At 38.2% G+C, this 22,019-nt stretch overlaps 4 protein-coding genes across 6 annotated transcripts in view; 3 read left to right on the top strand and 1 right to left on the bottom strand.

Annotated features, from left to right (window-relative positions):
• Positions 1–1,016: 1,016 nt before the first annotated feature.
• On the top strand, positions 1,017–4,295 carry LOC140167367 (uncharacterized). The gene is made up of 3 exons (XM_072190676.1): positions 1,017–1,374; positions 1,828–1,944; positions 3,062–4,295. Exons 1-3 carry the CDS (start codon positions 1,266–1,268, stop codon positions 3,235–3,237), a joined length of 402 nt encoding a protein of 133 aa, XP_072046777.1. The 5' UTR covers positions 1,017–1,265; the 3' UTR covers positions 3,238–4,295.
• On the top strand, positions 3,280–5,290 carry LOC140167844 (IgGFc-binding protein-like). The gene is made up of 2 exons (XM_072191134.1): positions 3,280–4,377; positions 5,270–5,290. The coding sequence occupies exons 1-2, from the start codon at positions 3,280–3,282 to the stop codon at positions 5,288–5,290; spliced, it is 1,119 nt and encodes a 372-aa protein (XP_072047235.1).
• On the top strand, positions 5,272–14,182 carry LOC140168653 (C4b-binding protein beta chain-like). The gene is made up of 4 exons (XM_072192067.1): positions 5,272–5,383; positions 6,491–6,679; positions 7,826–7,931; positions 13,632–14,182. Exons 1-4 carry the CDS (start codon positions 5,338–5,340, stop codon positions 13,672–13,674), a joined length of 384 nt encoding a protein of 127 aa, XP_072048168.1. The 5' UTR covers positions 5,272–5,337; the 3' UTR covers positions 13,675–14,182.
• Positions 14,183–14,305: 123 nt separating this feature from the next.
• LOC140168652 (uncharacterized) overlaps positions 14,306–22,019 on the bottom strand; it is a 28,781-nt gene continuing 21,067 nt past the window's right edge. For all 3 annotated transcript variants that reach the window (XM_072192063.1, XM_072192064.1, XM_072192065.1), the window contains 3 exons: positions 18,564–18,593; positions 17,671–17,781; positions 14,306–17,443 (listed from right to left, as the gene is read on the bottom strand). In XM_072192063.1, coding sequence (XP_072048164.1) covers positions 17,277–17,443; positions 17,671–17,781; positions 18,564–18,593 — 308 coding nt within the window. In that variant the 3' untranslated portion in view covers positions 14,306–17,276. The remainder of the gene's footprint in view (positions 17,444–17,670; positions 17,782–18,563; positions 18,594–22,019) is intronic.

Below are 22,019 nucleotides of genomic sequence, written 5' to 3'. Positions count from 1 at the left end.
CGCCATTGGATTAACACATAATCATGAAATCTTCACAAACAATTCTAAATTTGTTATGTGGTGTCAAAGCAAAATTATCTTACTTAAAACCGTTGGGGTTCTGCAAAGTACCCCACTGCAAGTATGTTAATTGTCCATTTATAATCGCTAACCGTGTATTGTGAATGGGGCTGTCAGCCCTGTATCTTCGCCAGCCTCGTACGTCCGTGTTGCGTGTCCTATGCCGCCTGCTGCTGGCTGAACAGTTCCTTTTCCTAAACCCGCCTTTGGTTCTCCCTGATCGCTCAAACGCTTATCTTGATTGTCCATAGGAATCCTAATACATGTATTATTATTAAATGCTATTTAAGGGATTGGGGGGAAAGGGTTTTCATACGTGGTCATCAAGTTACTTAAGTCATTTTAGTTCTTTGTGCCATTTACGTAACTATATCAATGCAGTTCTTTGTCATACTGTCCACCATAATTGCATAAATATGTGTGTCTCAACCGGGGGTCACAAAGTTAACGGTCCTCAGAGTGAGGTCAAAAAGTTCCAAACTAATATTTGGGACTGAATAGCCACTCTCCGCATTATTTAGATATTAATCCTCCCCGTGAATGTAGTTATGACCCTGTGACTTTGTTCTGTTGATTTAAGTGAATACGGCCAGTCGGCCATTTGTATAAGTCAGCTCTACTTTCCCCTTCTACTGAACAAACAAACAAAATAATACACAGGTCAAGTTGAAGCCACTCATCCATGATGTTTGACGACTACAGTATAAACAGAGCTAAATACAGTTTCAGTGTAGCTGGCTATATGCACATACTGCAAACCCAAAGCATGCCAAAGTGTATATGCTGCGTGTACCATGCAAAGCTACAAACTATTGACATGTAAATACTTCACATCAAGTAACACAACCGTTATGAATACGCATATAGCACAATATTTTAAAAATAAAAAAAGATGATTTATTTACGCGCATTTTGATACCCAGCAGTGCTTGATCGCTGTAAACTGCAACTTTTAAATTCTGGTATTTAATATTGAACGACATTGGATAAATGGGGTATCACAAAGTGCGTAAATAAACCATCCTTTATTCTATATCAAAATATTGTGAATATAATTAATAGTTATGAAGCTATAGGTGTATTTAATGCGGCTGCGTTAAGTTTTGTGCGGTCTTCATATTATTGACAAAATCTTGAGAAGTGCTAGTATTCATGGCATAAACCTTTAGCTACTATAACTAAGGTAGAGATTACTGACCGAAACAATGACGAGGATTTATTTGCGTGTGTTGGTGATAACAGCGGCCGTAGTACATGTGGTGGGGTACAACATACGCACAGTAAAAGACTTCGGACAGCAAAATCTTACTACAGGTAATTATCATATAAAGAGTCATTTTCGTGTAGCATTTATGCATTACTTGTCTCCAGAATATATAATATCTTCAAGTGGAAGCGATAGTGTTTATTTCGGGGTCTCTGTATTTCAAACTTGTTTATATTCCAGAAGCAAATTCTGGATTCGTTACTAAAAAGGTAACACATGTTACACCCCATGATGGTGTCGGTCCAACGACGAGAGAGGAAACAACCTACAGGTGAGTCAGTAAGAGTCGTTATTTTCCGAACTCTTGCCTTCATCAATTCTGATTACATTCTGATGGGTGCAGAACATCACTTTTAAATAATGTTTTGTTGAATATATACAAGCCTTTTTTTGCAGAATGAAATTTAAGCGCGCATGCATCTATGCTGCAACGTAATAATGCCATGATTTTAGATGTTTCCAACTTTCATCTTTGCATATTTGCTTGGTTTACATTACAGACGCAAATTCTGGATTAGTTACTGAAAAGGTAACACAGGTTTCGTCCCTTCATAGTGGCGATCCAACGACGACAAAGGAAACAACATATGCAACAGTTCCATTAGAGGAAGATGAACGTAAGTCTTTTTTAGAACCACGTGTCAGACATTTAACAATTACGCCATACTTTAAAAAATGATTTGAATTATAAGTGTTGAGAATAAGTTGCAACTTATTCTCAACACTTATAATTCAAATCATTTTTTTAAAGTATTACACTGTGCTGAAGAAGTTGACTTTGCTGATTAGAGTGTGGCGGAAACCGCCTTTTTCTCGGATTGACTTGGAATTTTACTATTGTATATACTATTATTGTGCTCGGAGCATGACTCACTCAGTCGGTAGATTTTCACAGAATTCCTAATTATTTGTAATTTTGTATTGTATAACTCAATTGTAGAGAAATCAGTAGAAACAACCGGGGGAAACAGGCATTCTGATGACATCATAACCAATATAAAACACATTGTGTTCTTTGTTTGGACCCTCTAAAATATCCCCAATATTAAGTACCTAGTCTCAAATTGGTTACCATTATTTGTTGCTAAAGACAGTCATGTACAGTTTAGAACTAGTTACGTGCTCAATACTGATGTTGACAATCCAACTCCTAAACCACCGTTCATCCTGTATTGATCAATTTCAATTAACAACAACAACTATTTTTGGTGAGTCTAAGCCCCCCAGCATACTTTCCTGCCGCTTGCCGCTGCGGCAAGCGGCAGGGCGTTTCAACCAATGACAAGCCTTGATTGTGTCCGTTTGTCTGCAATGCGCGTGCGCCACGCCGCTCAGCGGCAAGCGGCAGGGTAGTATGAAACCAGCATAAATTCAAGTTGGTCAAAATTCAAGAAAATAAAAACTGGTGCCAGAAAATTTATTTCTAGTTTTTAAACATTAATATTTTTTTATTTTACTTTTTTGTTTGTTTTTTGTTACGTTTCCTGAAAAATGTGGGCAGAAAACCGATGTTTTGTTATTTTCTCCAAAACTGAGCAGTCTTTGCGATTCTAAATATGTATACCTTTAAATACTTTATACCAACAATTTAGCAGTTATGAGGCCCAAAAGTTTCCATAATTCGAAGGTTAAGACTCAATTTTACTAAATGCTGGCTATAATCTCCTCTCTTGACCTTCTAAAAGAGGAATGCATAGAAAATCAATTTATTGCTCCTTATACTTCTGTTTATAGGTGCTGCATCATCTTCTTATGGAAGGCACTTTATTTGTTCTATTCCGAACAATATCGCTGACTCTGTACGACTTGTAATAACAACTGAAATGACACATAGAGTAAAAGTTACTCTTTGGGACGCTTACCGCAACAGCCCCGTCAACACGCACGTGACACAAAATGAAAATGCATAAATATATGTTCGAAACGGACCAGTGATAATAAATGCTACTGACATGGTGTTTATTCACGGTTTTATACTAAGAGAGCAGTTTGCTAGTGGTTTCCTTATTTTACCAACAAAAGCCCTAGACACGGAATACATTGCGGTGTCTTATCACCGCAATGAAACCACTGATTATTGGCTTCCCGCATTTGATGTGATGGCACTTTTTGATAATACAACCGTTACTATTCAGACGTCAGTGCAAGATGTTAGGGTTTTGCAGAGGTATGAATTCTTTCATTATATTCCATCTGATGATGAGCCATTAGACATTACTGGAATACGTTTAACGGCGACCAGGCCTATTTCACTCATGGCAGGTCATGAGTGTTCCATTATCCCCGGCCCTACCGGCAAGTGTGACTCGCTGTTGAAGCATATACCACCAGTAAGTTCACTCGGTCACCATTTTGTTCTTGCTCCGTTTTTAGCACGCTCTACTGGTTATCTCTTCCGGGTCATTGCTACCGCGTCAGATACAACGCAAGTCACAATATCAGGTCAAACAGGTGAACGTCTACTTTTGTCTGGAGAGTTTTTAGAACTTAACTTGGCAACGGACGAGGTAGTAACAGTATCTGCTGACAGGCCTGTGATGGTTACACAATATGCAAAAAGTGACAATGCGGATATAGGTGACGGTACGATGGTGATTATACCTCCAACTGAAGCATTCTCAAGTAACGTAACATTTCCAGTCCCACATTTATCCGAACCCTCAAGAATACCCGGGCAGGAAGCCTTTATAACTATAATTACAGCTTGCGAAAATACTGAGAGAGCACCATTCTTTTTGGATAATCAGCCTTTGAACGCGCAAAATGCGTCTCTGTTGCAAACACCCGACAATGACTATTGCGTAATTGGTACTTCCGTAATCCCTGGTCCAGCACACACGGTCACCCATCCGACTTCCGACGCTACGTTCTTGGTTCTTGTTTATGACTTTACCTATGCTGCCGGCTATGGATTTGTGGCGGGGTATAACATACGCACAGCACAAGACTTTGACTACGAATTTCTCCCAACAGGTAATCTATGCAAACGTGATCTATCTCAATATACATCATTATATATGATCTATCTAGTGAATAAGTATCATACTGAAGTGAGAGTGATAACTTCAATTTTAATTTATATCACATCATGCAGTTATTGTTAACTACATGTATGCACACAACACAGGGGCACTCACAATAGGCAATTGAACCCTACTGGTAGCGCTGTATCGAAGCTATTGGGGATGAACTAGTTAGTATCATATATCAAAAAGTATATATATGCTATGATTTTAGTACTTTCTCTCTGTTTCAATTACTTATTCTTTTATCCAAATATCTGAATCTTCAACCCGGTACAAGCTTTAATAACGGGGGAACATACATTTTTATTAAAAAGAAATCCTACCATCTATCCAAACTCGCCGTGTTATTCCAATGCACATTTTACTTCACCCGGCAGCCATTTCTTGATCGTATTTTGAAGATTGGCGTCATAAAACCGTCATAGGTACAAATTTAGTACTTTCTGTCAATCAATTATGGCTTATTCTCTACATGTCAATCTTTAAATAATTGGCATAGTTCTTATAATAACGGTCTCCGCCTTGATGAGTAAGTGACAGCAAACAGCTGCAAACCAGTGAAAAATATCCCAAAACTCAGTCAGTGGGGCTCCGTTCGTACATGTCAATAGAGTCATTATCGATTGGATTAGTCGTCCGTAGCGGATAATTCGGTCGCTCATTGGATCAATATTATCAGGTGGTAATAAATTTGCATTGGACAATAGATTACTATATAATGGTTTAGTACTGCATATATCGGTTTAATCTTCAATAAGCATGATAAGCGGGTTTATGGCTGGAAAGGTCACGGTGAATTCGCCGTGGACGTAAGTGCACTATGATTAAAACCATTAAAACCGTTTAGGCTTAATGATAACGGGTTTTTTTCACAGTTTCTTGTTTGCCCATTTTGGTGTTTTTATATACATTACAGAAAAAATTCCTGGATTCGTAACCGTAGCGGTAACACATGTTTCGCCCCTTGATGGTGCCGATCGAACGATGAAAGAAACAACGTCTGCAACGGTTCCATTAGAGAAAGACGGACGTAAGTCTCACGGAAATATTATATTAATTAGTGTTTAAAAAACTTTTTAGCAATTCCATGTGATTATTAAGATCGGTTAAAATGTCGAAAATCAGTCGCAATTATTATTCCCGTTAAGGCCATATACCCCAATGAGCCCCTACGTATTAAGAAATTGTCAGAGTTTCACTTCTCTAATTATAATTGTTGTGGTACATAACATACTGCGGTCAAGAATATATGTGCATTTAAATCAAGAGCAAGATCTCAAAGACACTAAACCTAAATAACTTAATAAAGTAGTCATTCGGCGAGGCATGGTGCGACTTTTTTCCCGACTTATACCAATTCGGTGACTGTATTCCATAGTGGCATATAGTGGGGCACCGCGAATAAACACTTTTTCGAGAAAATCGGGTTTGAAGAAATGCCAATTTAAAATCGAGCTGTGTAAATCAGACATTCATCATATTTTGTAAATGATGTGAAATTTCTGTTTAAATTAAATTAACCAATTTACCTTTTTTGTGGTAATATCGTATTATGTTTTTAATTTTTAAATGTGCAGATACGTTTTGAGCACAATATACAAATGAAGCATGCTGAAGCATTCGAAATATACAGAGGGCTTCAAATTATACTATCGCGATAATAAAATATATCTAAAGCTATCTGCGTGGCAATCTCTTTTCCAACATATACCTACACATCGGACTTTGACAGCATACCTTACCCACAAAAACAAGAATATATCTACAGACTATATTATCGTTTATTTTACTATTCGCCATCGAAGTGACGTAATAAATCGGTTTAACTACCATAGTTCTGGGGTTAAACAGTTTTTGAAATACCACGCTGCACTGGTACGTCCACGCGGTACCTCTGCATTGAACCATATCATGTTGATCACTCGCACCTGTAGTATATTCGAAGGGAGCGGTATTCAATCTATGATTGCAGACATACACAGGTGATGAGTACAACCTGCTTGTAGTGCAGCGCGATACATTCAAAGATTGTTTTACCCCATTGATATGGTAGTTAATCCGATTATTACGTCACTTCGACAGCGAATACAAATTACTATACAATTTAATGCTTGTGTAATGTTTTATCTTCATTCAGGATGTCTGCCAATCAATAAACCTAAGGATGGGTCAGTTGACCCAGTTAAAGATTTTTATACATTTGGTGATGTCATCACGGTGTATTGTCGACAAGGATTTCAACTTATTGGAGATGAACATCTCTTTTGTTCCGATACCGGAGAATGGCTTGGAGAAACGCCAAAATGTTCTATCGAAAATCAAACAGGTATGTGACAAATAATGTGTTACATATTAGCCTTGATCGTAAACCGTAGCCAGCGGCGGGGGGGGTTAGAGTGTCCCCTGACCCAAAAATGAAAGAAAAAGTGCCCTCTGACAAAAAAAATGAAAGAGAAAATCAGGAGGGCAAAGGAAAAGAAAAGGGCAAGGAGCCCCTTTTCTAGCAAAATTCAGGGCCAAAATAGTGTAAAATACAAAAAATTTCCGCGCTACGCGCACACATTGTAACAAGAAAGCCCTTTTTTAGCTGGATAATGGGCGAAAATAGTGTAAAATACCATTTTTTTTTCGCGCTACTCGCGCACATCATCCAAATAAGGCCCTTTTCGGGAAGCTCGAAGACATACTGTCTCTATGTATTGTATGATGCAACTGCAATTTAATTCGCTGTGCCCAAAAAAATGGTATTTTGCCCCCCCCCCCCCCGACCAAGAAAGCTGGCTACGCCCCTGATCGTAAAGGTATCGAGACTACTGATAACAATAAAAGTCGCTATAAATCCGCACTAAAAAGAGATACATCTGTGCAATTTAAGGAGGAAATTGAATTGTACAGCACAAGTATGTGGGGATGTATGCAGGAGGTTCTATATTCAAACCTGACAAGGGGGATGGTCAATGCACTCCCGCTATGTCATGAGATCACGCGCCAATTATAGAAAATATGAATTAAGGTGTTTAAAACGTAATTCGCATATTTAGTGTATAATAAGCATACCTGAACTTTAAGTTTTTCCTTACCCCAGCCCTTAATGTAATATTTGAACATCTTAGTTTTTGAGCGCAATTGTTATTGTTATAGGGAAAGACACTACTCTACCAATTTGCATCTCATGTCATAAAAAGAAATCTACTACACTTCCCATGAGTTATATAATATTATTACTTTGCTAGTTTGTGGTCATATATTGTTTAAGGGGGGATGACACTATTTCATCACATGATATTTCCACCTTAGTTATGTCACGTTAATCCCCCAGTCGTTACTTGTAAAGTTCCATGGCAGTATATTAATCTTTTCCACACGACAGTCAAAATTTTGCACCTGAAGACCATATTGGAATACTGTGAATTGTATTAACCTTCTTTTGACACATTTTATACCATTTTCTTTTTCTCCTTTTCAAGAACAGGTATTTCTTTGACAATCATCGAAGTCGCCGGTGTAGCTGTAGGAGGTGGAATAATTGTTGGAATTGCCATTGGCGCCATTGTGCTGTATTACAAGTATGGTAAAAGGTATGCGCAATGTGGTCACTGTTTGGTTAAAAAAGTTAGCGCGGACATCTTGGAGAGATATTATTTTTTCAAACAAACCTATGAATACATAATTATTATACACATGTCGTGAATGTTCTCAAAATATCAAGAGCTATCACAAAAATCACACATTGTCAAATCAATGTACTCATTTTAATGCATTTTATACTGATTCCAAATATGGTAATGAAAATGTACAATTCTGATATTTTTGAATTTTCAAAGAAAAATTGTAACTTGTCATCTGCAGTCGACAGATTCCCTGCAGAAAATGCAGAACAAAGACAGTACAACACAGATGTACATGGACGAAAAGCATGATGCACGTTTTGGATACAAATAAATGCCATTTCATAATTGTTGGCGTTTATAAATTGACTTATCTTATCGTTCCAATGAGAGGGGAGGCACTGTCCCAGTGCCGAGGAGCTGAAAATAACCCTTTGCCAGCACCTGTACCATTAGGTACAAAGCTGGATTTTTCCCTCATAGATTCATCTATGTGGGGTGCTCCCAACCTACTCATCTCTACCTTTCACCTTTCACTCTTTCTATAATCTTTTCTTGCTATAATTTTTTTCATTTCGCAAACCAGTTAGCAAGGATAGGTGAGTCAAACTAGTTGGCTTGGTAGGATGTTTAACATCAGGTTTTGTCTAAGACAATGGGTTTTGTCCTTAGTATAGGGTAGAGCGCCGAATCCCAGGGGCGATTACCGACTGTAATATCACTCTGGGGTACAGGATACAGATCCCCAGTTTGATGGTGAAGGCGAGCGCCACATGGGCACCTTCTTATGTGCCATCCCCTGTACACCGTGTTCAGTTATACTGTCTACAGGAGCAGGCAGTGTGGATGCTAACTGGAATTGTGTCTATCTCTTTCATCTTTCTTTCTTTCTTTCTTTCTCCCAATCATAGAGTATAAGTAGGTTGTTTTTAACATCTTGGGATGCAAATAACATCTTGCCACCACTGAGCCCCGGGCGGTGGTAAACAATCCCGGCCAACTCAGGCAGCTTGAGTGGGGTAGTGGGACCCCTGATGAAGGAAATGTCAGCTAGAGCCAAATGAGCTTTTCTTGGGAATAGCCAACGGCATCCACAACTGGATCTGGGCAGCAGCAGATTTCAGTAGGAGATACTAGGCAGAAGATGAAGTCAATGACTGGTCTTACTGGCAGGTTTTTCTAGAGATTGGAGAGCTACTAGCTGGAGTCTAGGGAATGGTCTCCTTTCTACTGCGCAATGGTGGAAGGCAACGGCAAACCACCACCGACTAATTGCCAAGTAAACCTATGATGATGAGTACAACTAACGAAAAGAGAGATATGACACTGGATAGTGAGACCCCCAGGCCTGAAGGTGTCTCAAAAGCTACTGGGGAAGAGAGAACAGATGGCATCTGCCTGGGCATCAATGACGCTGTCACGTTAAAGCCGCAAGGAGGCGTGAAAGCTGATAATCCCAAGGAGAATGCCAGACGTAACCTCTGGAAATCAACATTGAAGATTGCGACTAGGAATGTCAGGACAATGAATCTGGGAAAGCTAGACATTCTAACAAATGAATTAGAGAGAAATGATGTGCACCTAATAGGAATTTCAGAGATGAGATGGACAGGAAAAGGACATTTCACCACACTAAGTAAACACGTTGTTTACTATTCTGGTACAGAAAGTAAAAGAGAGCATGGAGTTGCTTTTGTAGTCAATGAAGAAGTCGCCAAATGTGTTCTAGGTTATAACCCGATAAATGAAAGAATCATTACCATTCGTATCCAAGGCAAACCAATGAATATGTCAGTAATCCAGGCATACGCACCCACCTCTGCATCAAGTGATGAAGAAATCCAACAATTCTATGACCAGCTACAACAGGCCATAGACAGCATTCACAAGAGAGACATTCTTGTCGTCACAGGTGACTTCAATGCTAAAGTTGGAGCAAGGAGTACCAATAAATATGTGATGGGCAGTAATGGCTTAGGAGAACAAAATGAGAGGGGAGAGATGCTTGTTGACTTTTGCCAAGAGAACAAATCGTCGTCCGTATTCCATAGTGGCGTATAGTGGGGCGCCGCGAATAAACAACTTTTCGAGAAAATCGGGTTTGAAGAAATGCCAATTTAAAATCGAGTTGTGTAAATCAGACATTCATTATATTTTGTAAATGATGTGAAATTTCTGTAGTAAACTAAATAGATTTTATTGTTATATATTTTTCAAAAGAAATAAATACATACTTTTGCTGGCAAACTGACAATAAAACTATACGTCACTATGGAAAACGAACAAAACGCAATGCCTAACCTTTTTCGTATTCCATAGTGGCGTATCGACCATACGCCACTTTTTATACACATTTTATAATTATGAAATATCGGCAAAAATGAAAAACATCGTATTCCATAGTGGCGTATAGGTCCGATACGCGTACGCCACTATGACATACGATGTTTTTCATTTTGCCGATATTTCATAATTATAAAATGTGTATAAAAAGTGGCGTATGGTCGATACGCCACTATGGAATACGAAAAATGTCACTTTGTAACTATACGCCACATTTAATTAATCAATTACTAATTAATTAGCTAATTATGACTGATGAGACTTAGAAAAAATGAAAGAGAACATCATTAAAGACATATGTGCCAATTTTCAAAAAAATGACCAAAAATCACTATACGCCACTATGGAATACAGCCGACGAAATTTGCAATCATCAACACCTACTTCAAACAACACCCAAGACGACTATATACCTGGTCATCACCAGATCAAAGCACCAGAAATCAGATTGATTACATCTTGGTACAAAGAAGATGGAAATCTAGTTTCATATCTGCGAAGACCCTCCCAGGAGCGGACTGTGGATCTGATCACCAACTTCTGATATCTACCATGAAAATGAAACTAAGGAGGATCAAGCGACAGCGAAAACCAGCCAGATTTGATGTAAGCAAGATCAATGACCAATACAGAGTGGAAGTTAAGAACCAGTTCCAGAGTCTAATGGAGACTGACTCCGAAGAATCTACTCCAGAAGAACTGTGGCAAAACATCAAGAAAGCAGTGACAGAAACAGCTCAAGGGACTCTTCCCAGATGTAAAAGCAAAAAAAAACCCTGGCTCACAGAAGAGGTCTTCAAATTGGCTGATCAAAGAAGAAAGGTTAAAGCAAATGGTTTGAAGAACAAAGATCAACGTGGAGAGTATCGTGAGTTGAACAGGAAAATCCAGCAACAAATCAGAAGAGATAAAACTTCTTTCATCACCAAGAAATGTGCTGAAGTGGAAAAGGATAGTGTATCAGGCAACACCAAAGATATGTATAAAAATATCAAAGCACTGACTTCCAAACCTGTTCCAAGACTCAACGTACTGAAGGATGAAAATGGAACCATCCTAACGGAGGTTGAAGAAATTAAATCAAGATGGAAACAATACTGTGAAAAATTATATGCATCTCAAGAAGACAATGCAGAGGAGGAAGATGGGGTTGAAAGCGAAGACACTGACAGTGAACCAGAGATCCTGTTGAGTGAGGTTAACCAAGCAATGAAGAGGCTCAAGAATGGTAAATCACCAGGAATTGATAACATCCAGGCAGAACTGTTGAAAGAGAGTGAAGGGGAAGGTGTTGCAATAATTCACAGACTATGTAACAAGATTTGGCACAGTAAAGAATGGCCAGAGGACTGGAAAAAGGCTGTATTCCTACCTTTACCAAAGAAGGGAGACACAAGGGAATGTGCTAACAACCGCACCATCGCCTTAATTTCACATGCTAGTAAAGTCCTCCTCCATATCATTGCTGAGAGAATTAGAAATCATCTTGAGAATGAATTACCACCAGAGCAGGCTGGCTTTAGAAGGGGAAGAGGGACAAGAAACCAAATTGGCAATTTGAGGAATTTAATGGAGAAAAACAGGGAATTCCAGCAACCATTATACCTTTGCTTCATTGACTACTCAAAGGCATTTGATTGTGTGTGGCATAGGCAGCTGTGGAGAATAATGAAAGAAATGGGGTTCTCCGAGCATGTGACTGACCTGATTTGCTCATTATATCACAACCAAGAAGCCACCGTTAGAACAGAGAGTGGAGACAGTGAGTGGTTCACTATTGGCCAAGGCGTTCGTCAAGGATGCATTCTGTCACCGTACCTTTTCAACATATATGCAGAGTACATCATGAGGAGAGCATTTGTTGGTGTTACAGGTCAGGTGTCAGTCGGAGGACGAAAGATTAACAACCTCAGATACGCTGACGACACCACCCTTATTGCAAAGTCATCAGATGAGCTTCAGGACCTTATAGACAGAGTAAAAGCAAGTAGTGAGGAATTTGGGCTGCATCTCAATGTCAAGAAAACAAAGATAATGATCTGTGGAGGAGATACAAATCAGCAAGTGAAGGTGAATGGAGAAGATGTGGAACAAGTTGACACTTTCAACTTTCTGGGATCACTAATAGACAATGCAGGGGGCAGTTCACGGGAAATCAGAAGACGCCTAGTCATGGCAAGATCATCGGCAATTGCGTTGACAGATATATGGAAAGACAGAGGTATTTCTAAAGCTACCAAGATTCATATTATGGATGCTCTGGTTTTCCCGATTGCCTTGTATGGCTGTGAAACGTGGGCGGTTGGGATGACAGATAAGAAAAAGATCATGGCGTTTGAAATATGGTGCTGGCGGAAGATGCTGAGAATATCGTGGAAAGAACATAAGACTAACGAATTTGTAAGAAACCAAATTGGAGACCATGCTTCCGTGTCCCAAAAAATAGATCGTTTGAAACTGGCGTATTTTGGCCACATTTCTAGAAGAGATGGTGACAGCATTGAGAAGATAATTATGCAAGGTCACATAGAAGGCAGTCGTAGAAGAGGTAGACAGAAGCTTAGATGGACTGATGGAATTAAACAATTAACAGGCCTTTCTCTCGTCGCAGCCCACCGTCTGGCTCAAGACAGAAGCTGCTGGAATACCATCATCAACAGGGTCACAAAGGGTCAGTCATGACCCATAGGACCACGACGACGATCGTTCCATTGTTTTCTCAGAAAACCTTACTAAATAAAATAAATACATTTAATGTAAAATACGGTTTGTTTTGCGGGCTCAAAATATAATATAGGATAAGTACTAGAAGCATAATTCAACTTTGATATCTATAGCATGTCTATTATTAGAAATAGGAATGACGCGGCAATAGGGTGTTAGAAGTTATGGCGCGGCAATAGGGTGGTTAGATGTTATAAAAGTGAGAAAAGCTAGTCGAAAGTTGTAACGATTTCTTCCAAGTTTACTTTGAACGTTAACTTTAGACAAGAAATTAAATTATATTCTTCCCATTGCAAAATAAACGTGATAATTATAACTTTCTTTGAATCACGGAGTGTATGATTTGCTTTGCATTGGAATGGGCCAAATATCGGATTTGTTTATAGTAATCAGTATAATCTCAAGTACGCAAGGCCTATTCAGAAAGAAATATCATTGGTACCAAAGGACATTAAGAAATATACCTGAATATGAAACTATATTTCACGCTATTCAAATTACAGGTAAGAACCCAGAGGGCCAATTTTTGGAGACACCCCGTATAGCAACATTTTATAATCAAGTTTAAACCTACCATTGTTTACTTTTCTTTTTATGTTTCAGCAAAGAGAAACAAGACGAAGTGCTCCATTTATACTACTCTTGATATCTACCAACGAAGCACATCATCTCCATGATTACGGACATAGCATTGATACTAAGCCTACATGCACTATAATTTAAAATGAGAATTATTTCAAAAACGATAGGACTTGAACAAAACTATGAGAATTGAACATTTTCCGTGAAGCTTAAAACCCTATGGGCTTGATTAAGGCATGTTATCGTGTTAATTTTTCTCGTTTAAAACAATGTGACAAGTTGCTTACACGTTAATTAGTATTTCTCATGCCCACGGTCTCAAAAATGTCCACTTGTATTGTATATAAATTTAGTATTAAACTTTGATTTGTGCAACCCGAATACAACGTTGGTTAACCCTAGAACTACTGAATCATATTTTGTAACGCGGACTACGAGGGGTTGTTGCGACCCTCCCCTTAAATTTTCAATTATTAACGTCATATACCGTTACATTTGTTATTAAATGTCTAGCTATGAAAATAAGTACAAACATTGCTCACATAATGTCGCTATGACGTCACAGTATGAGGGCGCCCATGCAAAAATTTGGGGAAAAATGGCTATGTACAAAAGTATAGGCAAAATTGATTTTCGGCTGAAAATTCTACAAAAATGCGATTTTCCCTTACTGTGGCTATATGGTGAATTAAATGTTTTTATTTTTCATCATTGATATTTTTATTCTTAACAACATATGAATTTGTAAGCGGTCTTTAAGCAAAGTCATTGTTCATTGAATTTACAACCGTATGGCAACAACCTTGGTGCAGTTTGTGTTTCCCAAAGTGCAACACGGTCTAATAACTTAGATATGGCTTATTGTTTATTAACATGAAAACCTCAAATCCTGTTCAACCACATTAAACAAAGCTCATTTAAGTTCGAATCGCATAATTTGTCCGTTTTTAAAATAATTAATTATTTTTGTTAAATCCAATTGCCAGGTAGCAAATTCTAAGATACTGTGCTACTGATTAAACGAATTAAAAGAATGGCGCATTGAGTTTTCATGTTATTAAGAAATCATGCATGATTGTATGTTATTTTTACACATGCACAGTCATGAATGGCTACCATTAGGTTTACCACATGCTCAAGGCACATCGTGGGCATGAGTGGCAGATTAAACACACAATTCAAAGTGAATTGTTAATAGATCGACAACTTGAGATAATGAGTACTAAGGCAACTGATAGCGCATTTTAAAATATTGCTTTGAGACCCATCCACTATATTTCGAATTCGTAACAAACCTATAAATGCTCACTATACACCCTAAGCAAACTTCTCACAAAAAGTAGGCTATCGTTACACTTAAACATGTCGTTATGTTTTAAGAAACACACGTGTTAATAAATTAATACACTCGCTGGATGCATCATTTTAAATTGCGAATTTTAACACCTCATTTGATGCTCTGGAATCTCGTAGAAAAAAAGAGTCGGATTTCAAAACTTGTAGACCCAATACAAAGGATCCTAAATAGGTTTCTAGATGAGTATCAAATGCGATAATTTATTCATTTCGCGCACCGTATTCATTCAAACCAAAATCATTAAGATTGTCGCATGGTTAATTAATTGAAGAAAAGCAATGACAATAAAACAGAATATATTCAATGCCACTAGGGAACAAGTATCAAACTGAATTCGCATCAAGCACTACATGTACAGACGTGGTCATTCAAGAAGTATTTAAACTTGGGTTTCGATGGTGGAATGAACCAAACATCAAAAAGGACGGATCATTCACCTCTTAGAAGCCGGTGTTTTGGTAAGAAGAACAGTCCGTCGAGTTGAGACTTAACCAAACATAGAGAAATAAAGAGAAAGGTATGAAGATACAGGAAACATTGATTACCTTAATAGAAGTTGCCGTCAGAGGGTTACTTCTGCAAGGCAAGATGCTTCTTAAACGTGCTTGATGCGATTCCAGATTGGTTCTTGATCCCCATCACATGAAGAACATAGTTTCAAAATCCCTTACATCCACTTGCCGAATTTTGAGAACACATCAAAACATCATCAAAAAATCACTGATATATATGGGTTTTGCAACAAAAGCAGTTTTTGGTGGGATGCGCATCCTACCCAAGCATCCCATCAAAAACTGCTTTTGTTAAAAAGTCCCTTAAATCAATGGTTTTTTGATGATTTTTTGATGTGTTCTCAAAATTTGGCAAGTAGATGTAAGGGGTTTTGAAACTTAGCTCTTCACATATTCTTTATTGTCATTGCTTTTCATCGGTTAATCAGACATAAGGCAAACATTATTGTTGAAGTTTGAATGAAAGAGGTGCCCAATAAAGCAAGTACCGTATTGGATACACATTCAGAAAACTCCAGGTTAGGGATTAGGGTTGGGGTAGGGCAGTCTTGTAATAAAACTAGTAGAGTTGCACCCTAATTTGTAATCGCTCCCTAAATGATACCCTTTTGGGTTTTCAAAACATTTTCAAGTGTAATAACGACCTATGTGAGCAGTTTACAAAGTCAGTGTTGAACTACATAACATACAGGGTGTCCCCTAAAAAAGAGACCCCTCATTGCGCCCTCTTTTTCTTCTATTTCTGAAAAGTTGATTAAACATATTTTGGTATATAAAGAAACCTTTAATGGTTAGCTTTAATAAACCAAAACAATTATTTCAATCGGCTCACAACTTTTGAAGATATGCCCTTTTGAATAAAAGTACCTGTTTTTCACTCTATCCATGGATAGCAAATAGAATGGTTATGATGGCTCATGCTGTGGAGTGGCCTGCGCGATCAACAGACCTCACACCACTTGATTGTTTTCTGTGTGGCAAAATCCAAGATCTTCGCAAACGTATTACTGAATGCATTCGCAAGTATCCGGCGCACAAGGATGGTACACAACGCAATTGATGCAATGAGGACCAGGGCTGAAACCTGTATTCGCCAAGGAGGCAACCAGGTAGAGGGCAGAGCAGCACAGTAAACTAACTTCAGAAGAACCAAAGACAAACCAAACAGCCATTTAGGGCTACCTTTTATCCTAGAAAGAGAAATGACTTATGTTGTAAATAAAAAGAAAGAAGGCAAGAAACAACAAAGTAAGAAAGTAAGAAGAGGCATAAATCCCGGCATAAATAACCAAGAAAAAATAAGTAATTGCAAGTAAAGCAAAAGAAGTCCCATTCGGCATCCATTTTACCCACAAATTAATGACACTATTAACAAAATCCATTGCCCATAAACCAACCGGTAAAGCCCATTCCATAAATAAAGTTATTTTATGAAGTTATCATTGAAGAATGTTTGATATTCATGCATGGTATGTGTACTCCTTTTCAATCTGTGAAGTAGCCAAACCTTCTCCGTGGACAGAGTGAAAAACCGGTACATTTCTTTAAAAGAGCATATCTTCAAAAGTTATGAGCTGATCGATATAGATGTTTTGGTTTATTAAAGCTAACAACTCAAGGTTTCTTTACATACCAAAATATATTTGATCAACTTTTCAGAAATAGGAGAAAAAGAGGGAGCAATGAGGGGCTTCTGTTTTGGGACACCCTGTAGTATAGGCTATTACATTTAAAATAATTTTAGAAAATTAAAGAAAAAAGGCTACATTCAGTAGGAGACTACTGAACTATTGCATGTTAAAATGTACTGTAATTGCTCCTATTCCTTGCTGTAAGACGGCATACAACCATTGCTAACACAACGACTACTATCATTAGCACTACCATTGCGACCATTATAATTCCGTTCGTCAGGATGTGTCCCCTTTGGATCGGCGGCTGGATGTTTTTGAACTCAATTTGAACTGGAATATTAATAATAAAGAACATGCTGCATAAATATACCACACCATATAACGGGAGATATAAGCTGCTTAAATACCAGAAAGTAAATCACGTAATTCAAATTTATAGAGCCGTTCGTTGCTTCCTGTTCTTGATATTAATACATACATACATACATACACACTCAACATACTGACAGGTTTAATTATAATATTTAACTGACATATTAAAGAGATATTCAAATTACCTTCACATAAGATGCCAGTAAATCCTGGCTGACAAATACAAGACTTAGTGCTTCCATATTCACCATGCTGTATCACTTCTCCGTTTTTGCAAGGCCATGATGAAGTTACACCTGAAAACAATTCAACAGTATGAGCAAAATAATGAAACATAATCAAGTACCAGTTACAAAAAAAAATATTTCATGTGTTTCCGAAAAGTATGACACCTTATTAGCTTATTGTCAAGGCAAGATATTTCGGATAAGTTTAGAACTGTCAAGCTTTCGTCAAGAGTAGCTCTGACTTCCTCAGGACAAAGTACCTAAGAATGAGACATCTAGGCCGCCCCTTGCCTACTGATGGCTATGAAAAGAAGCGTTCACTGAAAACTGCCCTTGTCAACAGAGAACAAGCAGATCTCGCCTATCTGCTAATTTAAAGGTTTTTTGGTGGCTCGGAAAAGATCCATCATCGAAGACTGCTCCTTTCTACAGAAAACAAGCAGACCTTACCGATCTGCTAATTTTAAAGGTTTGCTGACTCTGAAAAGAGCCGTTCACTGAATACTGCCCCTTGTCTACAGGAATTTAGCAGATAGGCAAGGTGTGCAAGCTCAGACATGTTGAGGGCGTTAGAACTGTTTTTTGAAAATTTCAGGTGGTGGCGGGTGCGATATCGCCATTTTTGACGTCGCTATTGGATAATCATAAAATCCTCACAATTCTAAATGTGTTATGTGGTTTTAAAACAAAATGTTATATTCTAAAACCGTTGAGATACGACAAAGTATCCCATTGTAGGTACGAACGTATGGTTTTTTTTAAATAATTTATTACGGCCTGTCAGGCTTGTAGCTTTGTCAGCCTCATACGTCACATGTCGAGTGTCCTATACCGAGTATAAATGTACTCACCTTCAACACCACGACGTTTTCTACCTGCAGCTAAAGAATAAGAAAATGAAAATATCAAAAAGGAGTATGAATATCGTGATATAAGAAACGTAATTAAGGTACAGACTTGACATTTAATATGGAATATTTTTCGCAAAATTCCAAGACTGGTCTAGACGGAGTCTGCATAGACCGCACGGGCTAAATGTTAATTGGGTATGTCGGGAGATGGTGTAAAATATTATTGTTTGATAGAAAATGTGCTTTCCATATGTTTACATTATGTTGCTAATAATGTAGCGAATTTGCCTAAATTGGCCGATTTAGGAAGGCTGAATTTGAGCTTTGTGGGGGACACAATTTTGAACTTTATGCAATACGATTCTGTTATTATGAAATGTATAGGGGTTTGAGGTGATATTTCTTAAACTTCGTCAGCAACTGGCATTCATCATAGCTGAAATACACATAGAATTTACAAAGTTTTTGAACAGGGGAGGAGCTTAAAATAGGGCACTTAAAAGCTGTACGTACTCAGAAAGTTTGAATGGCCCCTGGGGTCAAATGTTATAAACTTACGGTACAAAAACAACTTTGCGGATTCCTGGTTGTCCAATGAGCTCACACTGTTTCTTTGTGTACAGTAAGCTTAACACATTTGGCTCCAGGGGACCGTTCAAAATTTCTGAGTGCGTACCACTTTTAAGAGCCATATTTTTAAAGCTCCTTCCACTTTCAAAACTGGTAGATCACAGGTGCATTTCAGTTCTGACGAATACTTATTGGTATTTTGGTTCAATAAAATCGCCTCAAACCTCAATAAATTTGATAATATCAGAAAATAATGTTGCTCAAATTCAGAAATTTTACCCCCACAAATATCAAATTCAGTGTCCTTATATCCGCCATTATAGGCTAATTCACTACATTATGAACGCCATAATGTAAACTAATGGAAAGCACATTTTCTGTCAAACAATTATTTGACACCATCTTCTGACACACCCCAAACAATATTTAGCCCGTGCCATTTATGCAGACCTCTACCAAACCGTTCTTGGAATTTTGCGAAAAAGTATTCCATATTAAATGTCAAGTCTGTATTAAGTAAGAAGGAATAAAGGAAGGAATATGACGAAGCGAACTGTTCTTTTACCCGCCCTGGATTTAACCTGCCGACCCCTGGGGTGCCAACCGGCTGAACGGGTATAGGAAGCCACACGTCGAACGGTTTCGTGCTATGCGTAGTTTGGCAGGATTATGCAGTCGGATCACGTGGGATGCATGGCCTTGCAGTCTTTTCGTACTGAATTGTTTTGTATGGTCTGAGGATTAGTAGAACGAGGCGTTTTGCTACTATACGCTGGCGAAGTTACGTAATAATCTACCATAGCAATAGGTGAAAACAATTTTTGAATATACCGCGCTGCACTGATACGTTCACTTCATTGAACCATATCATGCTGATTACTTGCACCTGTAAGATTAGTATCTTTGAAAAGACCAGTATTGTATTCAATCTATGATTGCAGACATACACAGGTGTTGAGTGTAATCTGTTTGTAGTGCAGCGCGATATGTTCAAAATTGTTTTCACATATTGCTATGGTAATTAATCCGATTAATTACGTAACTTCGCCAGCGTATACTGTATAAACAAATGAGAACATGTCTTTTAGCCAGATCTTTTATGTTTGTGAATTGAGATGTGATATATGAATTTTGGGCTGCAGTGTGTTCACAAATCGATGGAATCAGCCAACTTGACGTTATAGACGAATCCAAATACACGCATTCCTATACCTGACTAGCAGCCTTTAGTTGGGTCCCCGTCGGCTACAATGCATCCAAAATGTGAAATGATTCGGCCTTGGCGGAAATTTTAAACTGCATTCCATCACCCGTTTTACTCCTTCCTCGAAAACACTTAAAGGAATGATTAAGTTCCAACAGTTGTGCAAATAAAAGCCGCCTTACACCTAGAGACGGTCGAGGAGGGTTAATAGAATAATACAATAGAGATAATTCCGCAGGTAATCCCGTCGCATCTATTCATAGATGTACAAATGGATGAACAAAAGGACTATGTACGTATGAATAGATGCGACAGGATTACCTCTATTGTATATATTATTCTATTATTAACCCACCTCGTCTTTAAATCTTCTCTGGGTGTTAGGCGGCTTTTATTTGCACAATTGGACGCTCAAAACACCATGTTGGTGCTAGCGGGAAACCAAAGATGGCCGACCAAATCCTGACCATGACTTGGCTCGTTGGATGCGTCTATAGCGAAGGTATGTTATAAATTCGGCCACTGAACGGAGGGATAATGAACATACGAAGCAAAGTCTAACTATTAATATGATCCTTTTTGTTTCTAAGAAATCATTATACTAAAGCCACAGTGAGGTGTGAAAATGTGGCTTCATTCATACCGCCGGATCATACGTAGAGATTGTCCATTGAAAAGCGTATGAGATTAGCTGTATAAATAATCTACCAAAAAACGTTGACAACGTAAAGAAGCAGCGAGTTTAAAAGCCCCCACCTCGGCTCACTTTTTGAAACTTGGTCCCATTTTGAATATCAACAGCAAATCGGTGTTTTTAACGTTTAAACAATAGCATCATTGCCATTAACATACCTACTTGTTATTCGTTTTGATCATGAAATAATTATTATAAAACAAAACATATATAGGATATTGGCCAAGAACAACATAATAACCTTTCTGATCGTTCCAGAATGCTAACAACTTTAATATCGCATCGGCACATTAAAGATACATAACACTTCTGGTAATGTTTTAAGTTGATAATTATGACAAAGTTTAAATCAGTATCTTTTACAAATGGGACCAAGTTTCAAAAAGTGAGCCGAGGTGGGGGCTTTTAAACTTGCTGCTTTCTTTACGTTGTCAACGTTTTTTGGTAGATTTCTTTTCTTATTATGAATGAAGCCGAGTAGCTCCAAGCTTGAAAAGTCATCCGGTTACGAAGTACTCCATAAGACGAATAAAGCGAAAATTAGAAGTTTGAATAATATTATCCTTGATTTATGACAATAAAAAATACGAGTATATGTAGCTATACCTATAACTAAAATGTATGTGGTTCTTTGTAGCACTGGGGCAATCTAGTTGGATATCCAAATTTCGCCGTTTGTGGTTCTTTGTAGCCCTGCAGGCAATCTAGTTGGATATATCTATTGAGCGGCGGTTGTTGGCGGTCTTTCTCGGCTCGTGGTATTCCTTTATTCTTCAAGCCATGTCCTCTATCGGGGCTAATTTATTGTTTAAGCTTGTTGGATATCCATATTTCGCGGTGTGTGGTTCTTTGTAGCCCTGCGGGGTAATATAGTTGGATATCTCTATTGAGGTGGTTGTTGGAGGTCTTTCGCGGTTCGTGGTTATAATTTTCCTTATCCTTCAAGCCTTGCCCTCTATTGAGGGCTAATTTATAGTTAAAACTTGTT

The sequence above is a fragment of the Amphiura filiformis genome, chromosome 13 (assembly GCF_039555335.1).
Source record: "Amphiura filiformis chromosome 13, Afil_fr2py, whole genome shotgun sequence".
NCBI classification, from domain to species: Eukaryota; Metazoa; Echinodermata; class Ophiuroidea; order Amphilepidida; family Amphiuridae; genus Amphiura; species Amphiura filiformis.
Note: the sequence above shows the minus strand (reverse complement) of the source record. Positions and strands in the feature narration are given on the sequence as shown.